Below are 21,218 nucleotides of genomic sequence, written 5' to 3'. Positions count from 1 at the left end.
GCTTCTTCCTCTCTGCTGTCAGATCTCTGAATGGACAATGAACCCATTAACACTACTTCACTATTTATTTTCCCTTCTCTTTTTGATCTACTTATTTCATTTGATTTTTATATATACTTCTTATTGTAATTTATAGTTTTTATTATTATGTATTGCATTGTACTGCTGCCACAAAACGACAAATTCCACGACATAGGCCAGTGATATTAAACCTGATTCTGATTCTGATCAAATTAACTGACTAGTATGGTAGTTTCTTAACTCAACCCACAAGGATTCAACATCTTCCAATCCTGTGTCACATCTTTCCACGGATTTGATGCCATTCTTTACCAGCAGAGCCACATCCCTCTCTGCCTACCTTCCTATCCGTCTGATACAACGTGTAACCTGGGACATTCAGCTCCCAACTCCAACCATCCTTCAGCCACGATTCAGTGATGGCTACAACATCATACCTGATAATCCATAATAATGCAACAAGATCATCCACCTTATATCTTATACTCTATGCATTGAGGTGTAACATTTTGAATGCTGCATTTGCTACCTTTTTTTTGATTCTGCATCCCTAGTGCAGTGATACTCACCATGCTGGCTGCAATTTTGTCCTATTGTCCGCCCACCCTTCCTGACAGCTGACTGCATGCTATCTTTGCTGTTCTTTTTTTACCTATCCTAAGTCCAATCACTGTAGTTCCCACTCTCCTGCCAAATTAGTTTAAGCTCTGTCCAACAGCTCTAATGAACCTGACCGCAAGAATATGGACCCCCTTGGGTTCAGGTGCAGCCTGTCACTTTTGAACAGGTCACACTTCCCCCAGAAGGGATTCCAATGATCCAAGCGTCTGAAGCCTTGTCCCCTGCACCAGCTTCTCAGCCACACCTTAATCTGTCAGATCATACTGTTTCTACCCTCACTGGTGCGTGGCACAGGCAGCAATCTGGAAATTACTACCCAGGAGGTCCTGCTTCTCAGCTTTCTACCAAGCTCTCTAAATTGTCTTTTCAGGACCTCTTTGCTTTTCCTTCCTATGTCATTGGTACCAATATGTACCAAGACATCTTGGTGCTCTCCCTCCCCTCCAAAATGCTGTGGCCGTGCTCCAAGACATCTCTGACCCTGGCTCCAGGGAGGCAACATCGGGTGTCCAGGTCACTTTCACAGAATCCCCTGCCTGTTCCCTGGCCATTGGGTTCCCTATCACTACCACTGCCTTCTTCTGCTTCTTTTCATTTTGCAACATGTACCCATGCTCAGTGCCAGTATCATGGTCTGAGTGGCATTCCCTTGGAAGGTCATCCCCCACAGTGGTATACTTACTATTGAGGGGAATGGCGACAGGGGCGCTCCGCTAAGTGGCTATTCACATTTCCATTTCTCCTGCCAGTCACCCAGCTACTCACCTCCTGCAACTTCGGGGTGACTACTGCCCTGTAACTCTGATCGATTATCTCCTCACTGTCCTGTACAAGCTGAAGGTCATCCAGCTACTGTTCCAGATCTCTAACACAGTCTTCAATGAGCTGCAGCCGGATGCACTTCACACAAATGTAGTTCCCTGGGAGACTCTGGGTCTTCCAGGACTCCAACCTCTGGCATGAAGAACACACAACAGCCATTTACTACACTAGGTACAGTAAGAGGGGAAAAAAAGGGAACCTTACCAGAAGCTTACCCAGAGCCAAAGCCTGACATTCCTGCTATCACCATTGGCCTACTCCCAACAATGGCTGCCTCGCTTGTCCCTTCTGTACTTTTAAGCAAGCATTGCCGACCTGCAAGAAATCTTGTCGCTGTGGCTTTAGCTCCCACTGCTGATAGGGCCGTCGGAATGAGACTGAATGCTTGCGAAGCTCTCCTTTTAAACAAGCGTTGCCAACCTACGAGAAACCTCATCAATGTGGCCTGTTCCTGCCGCTAATCAGAGTAAAAGAAAAGATAAATAAATTGCCTCATCTTTTTCATCAGATCAGTACTCAGATTTTATGGTAAAGGATCCAGAAGTATCTTTGTAGATGCCAACAACGTTAAAATATTAGCATTCATTTCAAGGGGACTGAATGTAAAAGCAAGGATGTAATGTTGCTCTGCACTTGGAGCATTGTTTTGGGTCCTTTATCTAAGAAAGTACAGTGGCATGCAGAAGCTTGGGCACCCCTGGTCAAAAATTCTGTTACTGTGAATAGCTAAGCGAGTAAAAGATGAACTGATTTCCAAAAGCGTAAAGTTAAAGATGACGCATTTCTTTAATATTTTAAGCAAGAAAACTTTTTTATTTCCATCTTTTACAGTTTCAAAGTAACAATAAAGGAAAAGGTCCCAAAGCAAAAGTTTGGTCACACCCCCTTTGGCAAGTATCACAGCTTGTAAGCGCTTTCTGTAGCCAGCTAAGAGTCTTTCAATTCTTGTTTGGGGGATTTTCGCCCATTCTTCCTTGCAAAAAGCTTCTAGTTCTGTGAGATTCTTGGGACGTCTTGCATGCACTGCTCTTTTGAGGTCTATCCACAGATTCTTGATGCTGTTTAGGTGGGGGGACTGTGAGGGCCATGGCAAAACCTTCAGCTTGCGCCTCTTGAGGTAGTCCATTGTGGATTTTGAAGTGTGTTTAGGATCATTATCCTGTTGTAGAAGCCATCCTCTTTTCATCTTCGGCTTTTTTACAGACAGTGTGATATTTGCTTCCAAAATTTGCTGGTATTTAATTGAATTCATTCTTCCTTCTACCAGTAAATTTTCCTCATGCCACTGGCTACAACACAAGCCCAAAGCATGAACGATCCACCTCTGCGCTTAACAGTTGGAGAGGGTTCAGCACCCTTTTTTCTCCAAACATACCTTTGCTAAAAGTTCTATTCAAAAGGTTCAAAGGAACATCTAAACAAACTTGATGCATTTTGGAAACAAGCCCTGTGGACTGATGAAGTTAAAATAGAACTTTTTGGCCGCAATGAGCAAAGGTATGTTTGGAGAAAATAGGGTGCAGAATTTCATGAAAAGAACACCTCTCCAACTATTAAGCACGGAGATGGATCGATCATGCTTTGGGCTTGTGTTACAGCCAGTGGCACGGGGAACATTTACTGGTAGAGGGAAGAATGAATTCAATTAAATACCAGCAAATTCTGGAAGCAGAGATCACACCGTCTGTAAAAAAGCCGAAGATGAAAAGAGCAACACACATAAAAGTTGCTGGTGAACGCAGCAGGCCAGGCAGCATCTATAGGAAGAGGTACAGTTGACGTTTCGGGCCAGGACGCTTCTTTAGGACTAACTGAAACAAGATGAAATGAGGGTGGCTTGTACAAACACACCTCAAAAATCCACGATGGACTACCTCAAGAGGCGCAAGCTGAAGGTTTTGCCATGGCCCTCACAGTCCCCTGACCTAAACATCATCGAGAATCTGTGGATAGACCTCAAAAGAGCAGTGCATGCAAGATGGCCCAAGAATCTCACAGAACTAGAAGCCTTTTGCAAGGAAGAATAGACAAAAATCCCCCAAACAAGAATTGAAAGACTCTTAGCTGGCTACAAAAAGCGTTTACAAGCTGTGATACTTGCCAAAGGGGGTGTTACTAAGTACTGCCGTGCAGGGTGCCCGAACTTTTGGTTTGGGCCCATTTCCTTTTTTGTTGTTTTGAAACTGTAAAAGATGGAAATAAAGTTTTCTTGCTTAAAATATTAAAGAAGTGTGTCATTTTTAACTTTATGCCTTTTGGAAATCAGTTCATCTTTTACTTGCTTAGCTATTCACAGTAACAGAAATTTTGACCGGGGTGCCCAAACTTTTGCATGCCACTGTATGTGCCGGCATTGGAGAAGATTCAGATGCGGTTGATGAGAATGATACCGGGTATGAAAGAGTTAACATATGTAGCGTGTTTGATGGCTCTGCACTTGTACTTGCAGGAGTTTAGAGGAATGAAGGGGGAGCTCATTGAAATCTATTGAATATTGAAAGGCCTAGATAGAGTGGACACGGAGGGGGTATTTCCTATTGTGTGGAAGTCCAGGGCCAGAGGACACAGCCTCAGAATAGAGGGTAGTCCATTTAGATCAGAAGTGAGGAGGAATTTCTTTAGCCAGAGGGTGCTGAATCTTTCAAGTTCATTGCCACAGATGGCTGTGGAGGCCAAATCATTGGGTATATTTAAAGCAGAGGTTGATAGATTGTTGATTAGTCAGGGCGCCAAAGGTTATGGGTAAAGGCAGGAAAATCAGGTTGAGAGGGTTAATAAATCAGCCAAAATGGAATGTTGGATCAGGCTGGATGGACCAAATGGCCTAATTCTGCTCCTATGTCTTAAGATATAAATATGGTATATTTTAGGGCACTCTGTGACTCCCATTAATTGGGGGAGCGGGGTTGGGTGTTTTGTGCAGGGCTGTCTGAGAAGACCTGTCTTGGTGAATTTCTTTGGGGTCGCACCATAGCATAGTAGGTATCACAATGTTATTGCAGCACCAGTGACAAGGGTCCTATTCCTGCCACTGTCTGTAAAGAGTTTGTACGTTCTCCCCATGACTTCGTGAGTTTTCTCTGGGTGTTCTGGTTTCCTCCCACATTCCAAAAACAAGTTAATTGGTCACATGGTGTAATTGTACAGAATAGGCTCATTGGGCTGGAAGGCCGTGTTACCGTGCTGAATCTCTAATGAAGTTGTCCACATTAATTTTCTAATGCTGTTGTCTGGTTGTCACCATGTTTTGAGGCCAGATTAATAAAGATTATAGAGGATTGATAAATTAGATTATTGACAATCCAACAGTTTTAAGACATGGAAGCAGATTTAGGTCATTTCACAATGCTATTTTTCACAATATCACTTGTCATGATGTGGATATCCTCGTCAGGAGAATAGGAGAGCGATGAAGTGTTTTGAGAGGTTGGTGATGAAACATACCAACTCTTGTCTAAGAGGCTACTTAGATCTGCTCTAACCTGCCTATCATAGCAACATGTCCACAGCAGATGTCATGTCATTGGCTCCTCACACAACCCTAGAACATCTGGACAGCAAAGTTGCATGCATCAGGATGTTTTTTATCGACTACAGCTCAGCATTTAATACCATCTTCCCCTCAAAACTAATCAATAAGATCCAAGACCTAGGCATCAATACCTCCTTGTACAATTGGATCCTGGATTTTCTCACTTGTAAACCCTTGTCAGTCAGATTGGCAAAAACATCTCCATGATCTCCATCAGCACAGTGTGCTTAGCCCCCTGCCCTACTCACTGTACTTCTATGACTGTGTGGCTAAGCAAAGCTCCAACTCCATCTCCAAGTGTGCTGATGACACAACTGTAGTGGACCATATCAAAGCTGGTGATGAATACAGAAGGCAGATTGAAAAGTTGGCTGCGTGGTGTCTTAACAACAACCTCTCAGTTAATGTCCACAAGACCAAGGAACTGATTGTAGACGTCAGGAGAAGGAAATCAGAGGTCCATGAGCCTGTCCTCATTGGGGAATCAGAGATGGAGAGGGTTAGCAACTTTGAATTCCTTGGTGTTACTATTTCGGAGGACCTCTCCTGGACCCAGCATGTAAATGCAATTGCAAAGAAAGCATGGCAGCACCCCCACTTCCTTAGGAGTCTGTGGAGATTTGGCATGACATCAAAAACTTTGACAAACTTCTGTAGATGTGTAGAAGTAACAATTATTTTGTTCTTTACTCTTGTGTACTGGCAATGAAATCAAACAATCTTCAGTCTTTAGTCTTGAGCGAGCTGGAGCTTTTCTCTTTGGAGAGAGGGAGGATGAGAGGTTACTTGATAGATGTGCAAGATGATAAGAGGCATAGCTTGAGTGGACAGGCAGAAACATTTTCCCAGGCTGGAAATGGCTGATATGAGGGGGCAGGATTTTAAGGTAACTGGAGGAAAGTATAAGGGGCATGTCAGAGGCTTTTAAACAGATAGTTTTGGTGCATGGAACACATAGCCAGGGATGGTGGTAGAGGTAGATACATTGTGGACATTTAAGAAGCTCTTAGATAGTCACAGAGACTATGGAAGGATGGAGAGTTATGTGGGAGGGTAGGGATGGATTGATCAAAGGGTCAGCACAACATCATGAGCTGAAGGGCCTGTAGTGTGCTGTGCTGCTCTATGTTCTGTGTTTAGCTGCTCTCTCTATCTCTGCTTTTTCAGAATAGATTGTCGTACTTTGCTGTTAGACCCTCAGGTCCTAACACTCGTCCCATACCTCTTGTTGCTCTCCTTTAAGATCTTTATTCAAATTCACCTCTTTGACCAAGCTGTCATTTACTCTAATATGCTTTATCTTGGTTTCCATTTGTATCCAATGGTTTCTATAAAACATCTTGAGATTTTTAAATAATTAAAGATTAACTTTATTTGTCACACGTAATTCAAAACATACAGTGAAATGTGATGTTTGAGTTAACAACCAGCACAGACCAAGGATGTGCTGGGGGCAGCCCACAAGTATTGCCAAGTTTCTGGCACCAACATTGCATGGCCACAACTTACTAACCTAACCCATACACCTTTGGGATGTGGGAAAAAACAGATTACCCAGGAGAGACCTACACAGTCATGGGGAGAGTGTACAAACTCCTTTTGGCTGGTGTTGTAAAGTGGTTGTGGTAACTGCTATGCTACTGCCCTTCTGATGTTAATATTTTATATTGACTAATTTTATTCCTTGCTGTACATACTTTTTACCTCTTCTTATTCACTTCTTTTCTGTCAGGACAAATACCTTCATACTAATTGTTTGGCGGCATTGGCCAATATGTCCTCTCAGTTTCGTTCATTGCATCAGTATGCAGCTCAGAGAATTATAAGGTAAGAGTTTCCTGATATTCTTACGCAATCTTTGATCACTACTAGGTAAACACTTATATTGTCTTTTATTTAAAAAATGTCCCTTTTCATTTTTTTATCGCTTATGAGAGACAATTTTATTTGACTTTTTTTATGGTAGTGTAGTGGTCAGCACAATGCTTTACAGTACCAGCGAACTGGGTTCAATTCCTGCCACTGCCTGTAAGGAGTTTGTATGTTCTCCTTGTGATTGTGTCGGTTTCCTTCTGTTGTTCCAATTTCCTCTCACAGTCCAAAGATGTACCGGTTGGTAGATTAATTGGTCACTGTAAGTTGTCCTGTGATTAGGCTAGAGTTAAATCAGGGGTTTCTGCGCTGTATTTCGAAATAAATAAATAAATAAATAAATAGAAAAATTACATAAACAAACACACACACACATACATACTCAACTGAGGATAGTAGAACTTGGCCGATTTAAAAAGTAGCATTAGATACAGCCTCCAACATCGAGCATCTATATAGCTTTTGTACATCTTTATTTTCAGATCCTCCGACACAGGTTTTATTTATTTATTTATTTATCTATCGCGATGCAGCATGGAATAGACCCTTCCAGCCCTTTGAACCGTGCCACCCAGCAACCCTCAAGTTGATGATGACTGGTTCTTCACTTGCGAAGATCAGGTGGGAAGAAGAGTCCTTGGGGACGACAGCACAAATCGTTGGTGACTGTAGAGGCCAATTCTGGATCTGCAGACTCTGGAGCATTAGGGACATGGGCACTGCTGGAATGTGGGTGCTTCCTGCGTCTCCTCTTCTCTTCAGCAGCTGCTCCTCTGGATTATTCTTAATTCTTGACTGCTCCGTGGATCGGCGTTCTCCAGCGGTCTCTGCCACAAGTCAGCCGCTGCCGCTCATTGACCTCGATATTCGCCTGAAAGAGCTGCTGCTTCACTTGGTCTTTATACCTCTTGCATGGGCACCTTGCTTTTGCCCTGAGAGAGTTCTCTGTAGAGTACTGCTTTCGGTAACCTGAAGTTGTCCATGTGAGACATGTGGCCTGAGCAGCAGAGCGGTTTCAAAGTAAGCTGAGCCTTCTCCAGGACCTCATTGTTGGAGACACAATCCTGCCAGCTGATATCCATAATGGAGTGGAGGCAACACACACAAAATGTTGGAGAAACTCAGCAGGCTGAACAGCATCTATGGAAAAGAGACCGGGCCGTGACCCTGTCTGGAATGCTGCTCATTCACTTATGAATTAATCCTGATGAAGGGTCTTGGCCCGAAACATCGATTATACTCTTTTCCATAGATGCTGCCTGGCCTGCTGAGTTCCTCCAGCATTTTGTGTGTGTTGCTTGGCTTTCCAGCATCTGCAGATTTTCGAGACCAGACGACGCTGATGCAAGCACTTGAGCAATCAGATTTGCTTGCGGTACAAGACCCAGGCTTTGGAGCTGTACAGCAGTGTTGTAACAATGGCAGCTCCGTACACCTGGATTTTTGTGGACAGACACAGCTGGTGGTTCTTCCACACAGGTTTCTGGAGGCGGCTGAAGGCTCTGCTGGCTCTGGTGAATTGATTGTCAAGGTAAGACTCTCAGCAGTGTGGAGGATCAGAGGGATCTTGGGGTCCAAGTCCATAGGACGCTCAAAGCAGCTGCACAGGTTGACTCTGTGGTTAAGAAGGCGTATGGTGTATTGGCCTTCATTAATCATGGAATTGAATTTAGGAGCGGAGAGGTAATGTTGCAGCTATATAGGACTCTGGTCAGACCCCACTTGGAAGTACTGTGCTCAGTTCTGGTCATCTCACTACAGGAAGGACGTGGAAGCCAATGAAAAGGGTGCAAAGGAGATTTACAAGGATGGTGAAGCAACACACATCAAATTTCCAGCATCTGCAGAATTCCTCGTGTTTGCATTTACAAGGATGTTGCCTGGATTGGGGAGCATGCTTTATGAAAACAGGTTGAGTGAACTCAGCCTTTTCTCCTTGGAGCGATGGAGGATGAGAGGTGACCTGATAGAGGTGTATAAGGTGATGAGAGACATTGGTCGTGTGGATAGTCAATGGCTTTTTCCCAGGGCTGAAATGGTTGCCATAAGAGGACACAGGTTTAAGGTGCTGGGGAGTAGGTACAGAGGAGATGTTGGGGTAAGTTTTTTAAGCAGAGAGTGATGAGTGCGTGGAATGCGCTGCCGGCAACGATGGTAGAGGTGGATATGATAGGGTCTTTTAAGAGACTCCTGGACAGGTACATGGAGCTTAGAAAAATAGAGGGCTGTGGGTAAGCCTAGTAATTTCTAAGGTAGGGACATATTTGGCACAACTTTGTGGGCCGAAGGGCCTGTATTGTGCTGTAGGTTTTCTATATTTTTCTGTCCCTTACTACTGTAGCGTTGTTGGAGATGATGCTGCTCAGGTAGGTGAAGTGCTGAACCGTGGTGAGGGTGGTCGTCAATGGTTATCCGAGATGGGTTGTAAATGCCACGAGGGGGCTTCTGATGGAGGATCATTTTTTTCTTCAGACTGACTGTTAACCTGGAAGCCCTTGCAGCCTTGGCAAACTGAGTGACTGCACCCTCTGTGTGTGTGTGAGAAGAGCACAGTCGTCTGCATATGGTAGCTTGAGAGTGGACTGTTGGATGGTTTTGTTTGGGTGAGGAGGCGTTGGAGGTCGAAAATAATTCTGTCATTGTGGAGCCAAATGTAGATGCTCTCTGAGGTGGTCTCTCACCATGCCTGCATAGTTCTGCATTTGTTCTGCTAGGGTGTCCACCAGTCGTTTTGCATCTGTCTCAGTTTGACTTGGAGAGTGCTGCATGCAGCTCTGTATTCCGCCTTGGCCGCTTAGTCATTGGGACCAGACAGCACCACTTGATGGGAGGAGCAGATTTCAGATTTCAATGGCATTTTCATCAAACTAGTCCTTGTTTCTTCTTGGGGAGTACTCAACTTCCTCGACAGCCGATCTTGGATGGCAGCCTTCAGTTGCTCCCATTTCTTTCCTGTATCAGAGTCTGCTCTTGGGGTGCCTTTGCTATCCAGTTTCTCCCTTAGCTTGATCTGCAATACTTCTCAAAGATCAAAGAGCTTATCCAGCTGGAGTCTCTTCGACCATTCCTTATTGCTAGCTTGATAGCCAGTCTCAGATCTGTCTGACCGTCTGTGCTTGGCATGACCCTGGTGTGTAGAACTCCTGACACATCCTTTTGGTGTACCAGGAGTGCCAGTGTTTGGATCGGGGAAGTCCCTAGGTTGTCTTGACCCTGGCTTTCTGTTGAAACAATATATTTGTTATAGTCAGGCCTAATTAACGCTAACCTAATGAAGGGACAATTTTACAATGAATAATTGACTTACTCGGTATGTCTTTGGATTGTGGGAGAAAATTGGAGCACCCAGAGGAAACCCAATACTTCCACAGGGAGGATGTACAGACTTCTTACAGAGAATGCTGGAATTAAACTCTGAATTCCAACACCCCAAGCTGTAATAGTATTGTGAATACTACGCTACTGTGGCTCCCTTTATTTTTAGACTAAAGTCAGAATATGCTGCTTGGCATATTTTCCCTTCCAAAGGGGCAACTATGTAAACTTTGTAACATTCTTCCTTGCTGCCATTTGAACTGACCTCCAGTTCTTCATCAATTTTAGACATGCTCTATTAGGGGCCTGCAATGCAAATATTAAATCTTACAGAATGTCGCTAGATTAAAGGAACAAAATAAGTGGTTTTTTATTGGTGTATTTATCGACATTTGTTATCTTGAAGTTCAAGTTTATTATCATCTGACCATACGTATATACAACCAAATGAAACAACATTCCTTCAGACCACGGTGCACCTACAAAACGTATCAATAGGTTTCAATAGGTACGTTTAATGTCAGAGAAATGTATACAATATAGGAAAGGAAAGGTATGTCGCATCTGGAGTTTCTCCAGTTAGCGGACGATTTCCCTCCACACCTCTCTGATGTAGTGGGGAACTGCGTGCAAGGCAAGTTACAGCAGTGGTTTTCCATTGCCTTCTGCCAGGTGAGTTTCCAAAGAGATCACCAGCTTGTAACTCAGCAAGGGTGGAGAGCGTGCAGGGGAGCCAGCTGGATTCGAACTTGGGACCTTGTGTCCTGAAGTCCGGCACTGATGCCACTACGCCACCAGCCGAATATACATCCTGAAATTCTTTTTCTTCGCAAACATCCACAAAAACAGAGGCGTGCCCCAAAGAATGAATGACAGTTAAATGTTAGAACCCCAAAGCCCCCTCCCAACTCCCCCCTTCATGTGTAAACAGCAGCAAAGCAACGATCCCCCTCTCCCACCAGCAAAAGAGCATCGGCACCCCCCACCGAGCATTCAAGTATGCAGCAAAGCATCCATAAAGACGCAGACTTGCAGTACCCCAAAGACTACACGTTCACCCAGTAATTTGACATACCACAGGCTCTCTCTCTCCCTTATCAGAGAAAAAGAGGTGTCCCTGTTTCACAGCGAGAGGGGAGACATGACAAGCAACTGGATGGTTTATGGTGTTAGAGGTCTGTTATGTTGCTTTTTCCGAGCTCTGTGCCCAAAGATCTTGAGTTTCTGGGCACACAGCCTTCAGCCAGCTCGCTGCTTTCGATCTTCCGTGTACTTCCACGACACCTCAAGCGGTGACACCGGCCTCGAATCCACCAGTCTCCAGAAGGTGTGCTAGTCTCCCAGGCCATGTCCTTGGGATATTGAAAAGCGGCCGGTCGTGAGGCCCTGAAAGCGGGTCTCATTCCAGCAAAGAACCGACGTCAGTGTGTAACTCCACGTCAGGGTCTTCAAAACTACCTTGAAAGGGATAAAAAGAGATATTAAAGATAAAGATAGAGCTGTTTCTGAAAATACAAGCAAAGGAGTCGCCGTTAGGTGCCATCATCCTAAGCTCCACCCCTCCGTCATACACAGCACATAAACCAAAATATTACCACAATTAATAAAATATAATAAATCTATAATTGTTTTAAGAAATGCTTCAGGTCAAAATGCACTCCCTATATCTATCACGCTTCAACATATTTGAAGAAAGCATGTGTCAAGTAGCTCCTGGCTTTTTCCCTTCCAGTGACAATTCCAACCTCTTGCTTTTCATGTTTAATATATACTTCATTTCATAACAAAAAGGCATAAATGTGCTTGTTAATTTTTAGACCATAAGGCCCTAACTTGTGGGAGCAGAATTAGGCCATTCAGTCCATTGAGTCTGCTCTGCCGTATCATCATGATTAATCCACTTCCCACTAAATAAAATTCTTCTGCCTTCTCCCTATATCCTTTCATAGCCTGTCTAATCAAGAACCTATCAACCACCGCCTTAAATGCAGCAAGTGACCTGGCTTCCACAGCCACCTGTGACAATGAATTCAACAGATTCACCACCCTCTGGCTAAACCAATTCCTCCTCATCTCTGTTCTAAATGGATGCCTCTCTATTTTGAGGCTGTTCAAAGTTCAAAAAGTTCAAAGTAAAATTTATTATCAGAGTACATACATGTCACCACATACAACCTTGAGGTTCTTTTTCTGAAGGCGTACTTAGCAAATTTGTAGAACTGTAGTAACTGTAAACTTCAGGAACTGCAAACTGTAAACAAACTGTGCAAATGCAGATAATAAATAAATAGCAATAAATAACGAGCATGAAATAAGATTAAGGAGCCCTTAAATGAGTGTAGTTAACTCCTTTTCTTCAAGAGCCTGATTGTTGAGGGGTGGTAACTGTTCTTGAACCTGGTGGTGTGAGTCCTGAGGCACTTGTACCTTCTACCTGATGGTAGCAGAGAGAAAAGAGCATGGCCTGGGTGGTGAGGACCTTTGATGATGGATGCTGCTTTTCTACGGCAACGTTTTCTGTAGATATTCTCAACGTTCGGGAAGATTTTACCCATGATGTACTGCGCCGAATCCACTACATTTGCAAGATTTTCTCTTCAAAGGCATTGGAGTTCCCATACCAGGCCGTAATGCAGCCAGTAAGCACAGTTTCTGCCACAGGTCTATAGAAGTTTGCCCTGTGGTCTGAGACTCCCCCAACAAAGGAAACATCCTCTTCACATCCACTCTGCCTAGGCCTTTCAACGTTTAATAGATTTCAATGAGATCTCCCGTATTCTTCTAAATTCCAGGCCCAGAGCCTTCAATCATTGCACATATGATACCCCTTCATTCCTGGAATCATTTTCTTCAACCTCCTCTGAACCCTCTCCAATGTGAGCACATCCTTTCTTTGATAAGCGGCCCAAAATGATTCACAGCAAGCAGGCAGCGGAGTAAGAACCCGTTTTTTGGGAGAAAATTCAGATATTTTTTTTTAACTTCTTGGGATAAAAGAAGCACGACTGCGCAGGCGCGTGACAGAGCGTGGAAGGCTTAAGAAGTGAAGCGATCTTCAACAGTTTCTTTCGATTCATAGCAAGCAGGCAGCGGAGTAGGTTCAAACAACAGGAATTCTGCAGATGCTGGAAATTCAAGCAACACACATAAAAGTTGCTGGTGAACGCAGCAGGCCAGCATTCCTAGAGATGCTGCCTGGCCTGCTGCGTTCACCAGCAACTTTTATGTGTGTTGGTTGAGCGGAGTAAGTTGCCATTTTTTGGGAGAAAATTCAGATATATATTTTTTTAACTTCTTGGGGTAAAATAACTGCGCAGGTGCGTGACCTCAGAGCGCAGAAGGCTTAAACAGAGCACCGCACTAGCCAGCGAGCAGCGTCGGAGCGGGCTGCGGAGTGAGAGGGCGCAGAGTGAGAGGCCTTTGGCTGAATGGGCTTCGGCGGAAACAGGAAGAGGCTTCCTGCGACTGTTGAGTCTCATAATAAAGGGTTAAGTTACGGATTTATTTATTTAGTAATAACAGTAGCATTAGAGGTATGCATCTAGGATTAGTGTGCTTGGAGTGCAAGATGTGGGGACCCTGGGAGACTCCCAGCCTCCCCAAGGATTACGTCTGCAGCAGGTGCATTGAGATGAGGCTCCTTAAGGACCATGTTAGGGATCTGGAGCTACAACTTGATGACCTTCAGCTAGTTATGGAAGGTGAGGAGGTGATTGATAATACCTAGAGAGAGATAGTGGACAGCACCCCTGTGACAGTCCCCCTCAGAAATCGACATATCGTTTTAGATACTGTTGGAGAGGTAGACCTGACAGAAGAAGACCACAGCGAACGGGACTCTGGCACTCTGCCCAGTGCCGTGATCAAGAGAGTAAGGAGAAATGCAGTAGTTATAGGGGATTCCATAGTGAGGGGAACAGACAGGAGATTCTGCGAGCCAGACAAGGTTACCCGGATGGTGTGTTGCCTCCCTGGTGCCAGGGCACAGGATATCTCAGATCAGGTCCAGAGTATTCTGAGGACGAGCAGCCGGAAGTCTTGGTTCATGTTGGTACCAATGACATAGACCGAAAAAGGGAGGAGGTCCTGTAGGAAGATTACTGGGAGCTAGGGAGAAAATTGAAAAGCCGGATCTCCAGAGTAATAATCTCAGGATTACTGCCTGAGCCACGCGCTAATGAAGGTAAGAATAGCAAAATTAAGCAGATGAATGTGTGGCTAAGTAACTGGTGCAGGGGGCAGGACTTCAAATTTTTGGATCATTGGGATCTATTTTGGGGGAGGTATGACTTGTAAAAAAATGATGGGTTACACCTGAACTCAAAGGGTACTAATATCCTGGTGGGATTGTTTAATATAGCTGTTAGGGAGGGTTTAAACCAAGTTGCCAAGGGGAAGGAAACCAGGGTGTTAGGGTCGAGGAAGAGGAAAACAGAAATAATTCAAAGATACTGTGCAGCAAAGATGGCAAGAAGGACAGGTAGGTGAATAGGCAGGATAATTTGCTGTGCAATAGAAATGTAGCAAAATCGGTAACTGATACTTATCTAAATGTACTGTACTTAAATGCACGCATTAAAAATAAAGTGGATGACCTTGTTGTACAGCTACGGGTTAAAAGATATGACATGGTGGCCATCACTGAGTCATGGCTAAATGATGGATGTGATTGGGAGCTGAATGTCCAAGGATACACAGTGTATAGGAAAGATAGGAAGGTAGGTAAAGGGGGTGGCGTGGCCCTGATAGTAAGTAACGATATCAAATATGAAAGTGGATTAGGAAAGTCAGGAAGGTACTGGATCTCAGGAGAGGGAGCTTGTAGAATGCCAATGGGATGGCTTTTTGGAGCAGTGTGTCCATAAGCCCACCAGGGGATCAGCTGTTTTGGATTGGGTGCTGTGTAATGAACCTGAGGCGATTAGGGAGCTGGAGGTAATGGAACCCCTTGGAAGTAGTGATCATAATATGATTGAGTTCAGTTTCAAATTTGAAAAGGAGAAGCTGGTATCAGGTGTATTGATATTTCAGTGGAACAAAGGAAATTACAGTGGTATGAGAGAGGAACTGGCCCAAGTCGATTGGAAAAGTAAGCTAGATGGAGGGATGGTAGAGCAGAATTGGATGAAATTCCAACAAGGAATAAGGTACGTGCAGGATAAATGTATTCCAAGAAAAAAGAAAATCATGAATGGAAAAATGGCACGAGTGTGGCTAAGGAGAGAGGTTAAGGCTAAAATAAAAGCAAAAGAGTACAAGGAAGCAAAAATTAGTGGGAAAACTGAGGACTAGACGACTTTTAAAAAGTTACAGAAGGAAACTAAGAAAGTCATTAGGAAAGAAAAGATGAATTATGAAAGGAAGTTGTCAATTAACATAAAGAAGGATACTAAGAGTTTTTTTTAAATATATGAAGAGTAAAAGAGTGGCATGGGTAGATATAGGACCGATTGAAAATGATGCTGCAGAATGATGCTGGAGAATTATAATGGGTAACAAAGAGATGGCAGAGGAACTAAATGAGTATTTTGCATCAGTCTTCACAGTGGAAGACATCAGCAACATACCTGATAGCCGGAGGGCTCAGGGAATAGTCATAGTCAGAGTCATACTTTATTGATCCTGAGGGAAATTGGTTTTTGTTACAGTTGCACCATAAATAATAAATAGTAATAGAACCATAATAGTTAAATAGTAATATGTAAATTATGCCAGTAAATTATGAAATAAGTCCAGGACCAGCCTATTGGCTCAGGGTGTCTGACCCTCTAAGGGAGGAGTTGTAAAGTTTGATGGCCACAGGCAGGAATGACTTCCTATGACGCTCCTAGAATTAGGTACAGTCAAGATTACTAGAGAGAAAGTGCTTGGGAAGCTACATGGACTAAGAATAGATAAGTGTCCCAGACTGGATGAGGTGTACCCACGGGTTCTGAAGGAGGTAGCTTTAGAAATTGTGAGGCATTGGAAATGATCTTCCAGGAATCAATAGACTCTGGCATGGTTCCGGAGGACTGGAGGGTCGCAAATGTAGCTCCGCTGTTTAAGAAAGGAGGGAGACAGCAAAAAGAAAATTAAGGCCTATTAGTCTGACATCGGTAGTTGGAAAGTTATTGGAGTAGATCCTCAAGGACGAGGTTGTGAAATACCTCGAGGTGCATGACAAGATAGGCCCAAGCCAGCATGGTTTCATGAAGCAAAGATCCTGTCTCACCAATCTATTGGAATTTTTTGAGGTAATCTCAAATAAGATTGATAAGGGAGAGGCTGTAGATGTTGTGTATTTGGATTTTCAAAAGGCCTTCGATAAGGTGCCGCATAAGAGGCTGCTTAATAAGATGAGAGCCCATGGAATTACAGGAAAGATATTGGAATGGGTGGAGCATTGGCTGATAGGCAAAAAGCAAAGGGTGGGAATAAAGGGATTCTATTCCGATTGGTTGCTGGTTACTAGTTGTGTTCCGCAGGGTCTGGTGTTGGGGCTGCTTCTTTTTACAATGTATATTGATGATTTAGATTATGGATTAAATGGTTTTGTGGCTAAGTTTGTGGACGGTGCCAAGATAGGTGGAGGAGCAGGAAGTGTTGAAGAAACGGAAAGGTTGCAGAGAGACTTGGTCAGTTTAGGAGAGTGGGCAAAGAAATGGCAGATATACTTGTTGACATACTTTATACTTTATTGTCGCCAAACAATTAGTACTAGAACGTACAATCATCACAGCGATATTTGAATCTGCACTTCACACTCCCTGGATTACAAATATTAAATATTAAAAATAGTTAAAATTAGTAAATATTAAAAATTTAAATTATAAATCATAAATAGAAAATAGAAAAATGGGAAGTAAGGTCGTGCAAAAAAACTGAGAGGCAGGTCCGGATATTTGGAGGGTACAGCCCAGATCCGGGTCAGGATCCGTTCAGCAGTCTTATCACAGTTGGAAAGAAGCTGTTCCCAAATCTGGCTGTACGAGTCTTCAAGCTCCTGAACCTTCTCCTGGAGGGAAGAGGGCCAAAGAGTCTGTTGGCTGGGTGGGTCGTGCCCTTAATTATCCTGGCAGCACTGCTCCGACAGAGTGCGGTGTAAAGTGAGTCCACGGACGGAAGATTGGTTTGTGTGATGTGCTGCGCCATGTTCACGATCTTCTGCAGCTTCTTTCGGTCTTGGACAGGACAACTTCCATACCAGGTTGTGATGCACCCTGGAAGAATGCTTTCCACGGTGATCTATAAAAATTAGTGAGGGTTTTAGGGGACAGGCCAAATTTCTTTAGTTTTCTCAGGAAGTAAAGGCGCTGGTGGGCCTTCTTGGCAGTGAACTCTGCTTGGTTGGACCAAGTCAGTTCATTTGTGATATTGACCCCGAGGAACTTAAAGTTTTTGACCTGTTCCACTTGCACACCACCGATGTAAATTGGGTCGTGCGGTCCACCACTCCTTCTGAAGTCAACAACCAATTCCTCAGTCTGTTTCCCCCAGTTGCAGCCTTCTTCTCTCCATGGAACACATATGTGACTTATCCATTCTCTCTCAATATCAGACAACATCCTGATCAATCTCCGCTGCATCCTGTCGTGTTCAATTGCATCTTTACTTGAATGACCAAAATCAAACTGTTCTCCAACTGTGGTCTACCTAACACTTTAGATAGAGTCATAGAATACTACAAAACTGAAACAGGCCTTTTGACCTATCTAATCCTTGCCAAACTTATGCTGCCTATCAACCCATCACCCAAGCCATAACCCTCCGTACTCCTCTCGCCCATGCACTGATACGAAGCAGTAACACCAACGGATGCTGATTATTCTTGACGATGTGGTTGGCGCTCCTAAATGGACGTGATATAGTCGCTGCTGTCCGTTGACTGCAGCAAAGGGTTTTATGGGTGTCTCAAAGTACGTCATTACAATAAAATTTAATTATCTCTTATTGATGGGTGGCAGTTAGGTCTGTCCCCATCCTGCACATGCTGATGGTGATTAGCAGAATGTGACCCCTCAAAATAGAGCTGCCCTGCCCTTTTGCTCCGGTAGGTGTTGCTGCTGAGACTGGCCGTGCACATGCGTCGGGCTGTCGCGTCCCGATTTCCATGATGGCGGATCAGCTCTCGGGTGAAAGGCAGCCTGTTGAGTTTTGCGAATGAGCAATTTTCTACGAATATATAACCCTGAACTTTGCCTGCATTCTGTAAGTTAGCGCATTTTAATTCGATTTAGCCAAAAAAAGTGCCGCTGTAATGCACCGTTTGCGCTAATTGGAGGTCACAAACAGGCAGACAGAGCATGAGAGTTTTAGTAGTTTGTTCCTGAGTGCATAAAGATGCAGGGTTTGTAACTGAGTTTGACTTGAAGTACTGAGTCAACAATTCAGCTCAGCCTGCTCCTGAGCTTCTGACCATCACAGTAACCATTTCAATCCACTTGATGGCACAAAACAAAGTGGATGCAGAAAGCAGACATCTATCTAAAACTACCTACAGCAAGTTCCTCCAGTACAACTGCAACTCTTGATCGTACAGTCATCAGAACTTACTCTTAAAACAACAAATATGACGCGGGGGCGTGGGTGGCTGGAAAACTGTTGATATCAATGGTTTCAATTTCTTCTGAACACATTTCAACCTTGGTTCAAACTTCAGAAACAAGGACTGAATTGTATATACAAGATGAGAGTGAATGAGCTTATTATTATATATTCCATCTGGATAGCCTCCAACCTGATGGCAGGAGCATCGATTTCTCTACCCCTGCCTCTCTTTTTCTGTTCCCCATTCTGGTTCCCCTCTGATCCTTTCTCTTCTCCTCACCTACCCATCACCTCCCACTGGTGCCTCTCCTCTTTCCCTTTTTTCCATGGTCCACTGTCCTTTCCCTTCAGAACCTTTCTTCTTCAGCTCTTTACCTTTTCCAGTTATCACTTCTCTACTTCTCACTTTATTCCCCCTCCCCTTCCACCTGACTTCACTTTCCCCTCCTCCCATCTTATTGTGGCTTCTGCCCCCTTCCTTTCCAATCCTGATGAAGGGTCTTGCTCTGAAACGTCAACTGTTTATTTCTTTCTATAGATGTTGCCTAATCTGCCTTGTTCTCCAGAATTTTGTTTGTGGTTCTCAGGATTTCCGGCATCTACAGAATCTCTTGTGTTTATACTTGTTACTATAGGAGCTTGTTTATCCTTGTTAGTACAGGAAAGTGGCAAAGTGTAGAGTCACGAATTAAAATGAGGTCAATAAGGTTCTGGAAGAGCTTTTCCAGTGAACGCAATCACACTTAGCATGAAGGAAATGAGTTACTCTTGTTGGAAGCCAGTTATTCGAGCCGTAGAAGATGTGAAGATGCTGAACTGGAGTTCCCTGTCTTCACATTACATAAGTTCCAACAACTTGACTACACATCACATTTTTGTGGCATTCAACAGCATTACCTCTGCAGGGCCACCAAAGACAAAATCCCTTGCAGTGGCCCAGACACCAGCCTGAGGTTTCTCTCAGCCTCGTCTGAAATTGAATGCTGTGTATTCTAGCTACTCGGTGGATTTTCCAAGAGTACTGATTTATGAGGGAGAGACAATATTAACAGGGAGCCTCTTAAATGCTCTCAATGGCATGCATCTGAAATAGCCTCTGAAGATCAAGTCCATTTCCTAGCCTTCACAGCTATCTTAACTGCTAAGCCTGGCAGAACCGTTTCTACTGAGAAGAGAAGGGGCAAAGGCAGGTTACTTTTGCTTTAAAACCAGACACTTTGGGGAGATGGGGCTTGTTAGCTGTGGTTGGCAGCTCTTCTAGGAGAAAGAAAACTCTGATCTCAAACCTCTGTTGCCTTGGGGAAGGCCTCAAGAGTAAACTCAGAGGAAAAATCTGGACCTGGAGGCCCTAAGGCAGTCCCATGTAGAGTTCAGTGCTGTCTGGTAACTCCTGTGATGTCACTGGTGTCAGACTGTATCAGTCTCTGCCATTCCTTTGAGCTGCATGGGCAGCAGCTCATTCTCCAAATCATACTACTGCGGCTTGTGTACTGGCTTGTGAATCGACTTCAACGTAAAGGGCTAGGACACAACACCCATGGTTGAACTGACCAGTGGAGGCCTCGAATGCATGTCCTGCTCAGAATCAGGTTTAATATCACTGGTATATGTCATGAAATTTGTTGTTTTGCAGCAGCAGTACAGTTGCAATACATAAAAAAAACTATAATTTACAATAAGAAATATATATATCAAAATAGTGCATAAAGAGAGCAAATAGTGAGATAGTGTTCATGATTCATGAACCATTCAGAAATCTGATAGTAGAGGGAAGAAGCTGTTTCTAAAACATTGAGTGCTTGAGATAGGGGATCTGAATGTGTGGCTGAGGAGCTGGTGCGGGAGGCAGGGATTTAGATCCTTGGACCACTGGGATCTGTTTTGGGGTAAGGATGAATTGTACAGAAGGGACGGGTTGCACCTTAACAGACGGGGGACCAGCGTTCTGGCAGGCAGGTTTGCCACTGCTACCCGGGTATGTTTAAACTAAGTAGTGGGGGGGGAGGGGATGAACTGGAAATATAAGGAAGGAGTTAAAGGGGAAAGAGAGAATGAGAAAAGTTAAGAAAGACAACAGAATTAACAGGGCAGAAAGCTCAGGAAGGGATCTGAGAATATGGCCAAGTGCAATAGCAATCAGTGTGAAAGGTGAGGGGAGTAATGGATTAAAAGTATTCTATATGAATGCACGAAGTATAAGAAATAAAGTGGATGAGCTTGAGGCTCAGTTGGAAATTGGCAAGTATGATGTTGTGGGAATAACAGAGACATGGCTGCAAGAGGACCAGGGCTGGGAAATGAATATTCAGGGTTATACAAACTATTGAAAGGACAGACAGGTTGGCAGAGGAGGTGGGGTGGCTCTGTTGGTGAGGAATGAAATTCAGTCACTTGCGAGGGGGGACATAGAATCAGGAGATGTAGAGTCAGTATGGATACAACGGAGAAACTGTAAGGGCAAAAAGACCCTAATGCGAGTTATCTGGCTGGTTGTTCGTCCATCGTT

General features: G+C 44.0%; 1 protein-coding gene across 4 annotated transcripts in view; it reads left to right on the top strand.

Moving 5' to 3' along the window:
• Nucleotides 1–21,218, top strand: part of dym (dymeclin) — a 412,200-nt gene that overhangs the window by 196,354 nt on the left and 194,628 nt on the right. For all 4 annotated transcript variants that reach the window (XM_072252184.1, XM_072252183.1, XM_072252186.1 and 1 more), the window contains exon 13: nt 6,729–6,823. In XM_072252184.1, coding sequence (XP_072108285.1) covers nt 6,729–6,823 — 95 coding nt within the window. The remainder of the gene's footprint in view (nt 1–6,728; nt 6,824–21,218) is intronic.

Source organism: Mobula birostris, chromosome 3 (genome assembly GCF_030028105.1).
Source record: "Mobula birostris isolate sMobBir1 chromosome 3, sMobBir1.hap1, whole genome shotgun sequence".
Taxonomy (NCBI): domain Eukaryota; kingdom Metazoa; phylum Chordata; class Chondrichthyes; order Myliobatiformes; family Myliobatidae; genus Mobula; species Mobula birostris.
The sequence above is the reverse complement of the archived record's forward strand: the minus strand, read 5'-3'. Positions and strand labels throughout refer to the sequence as shown.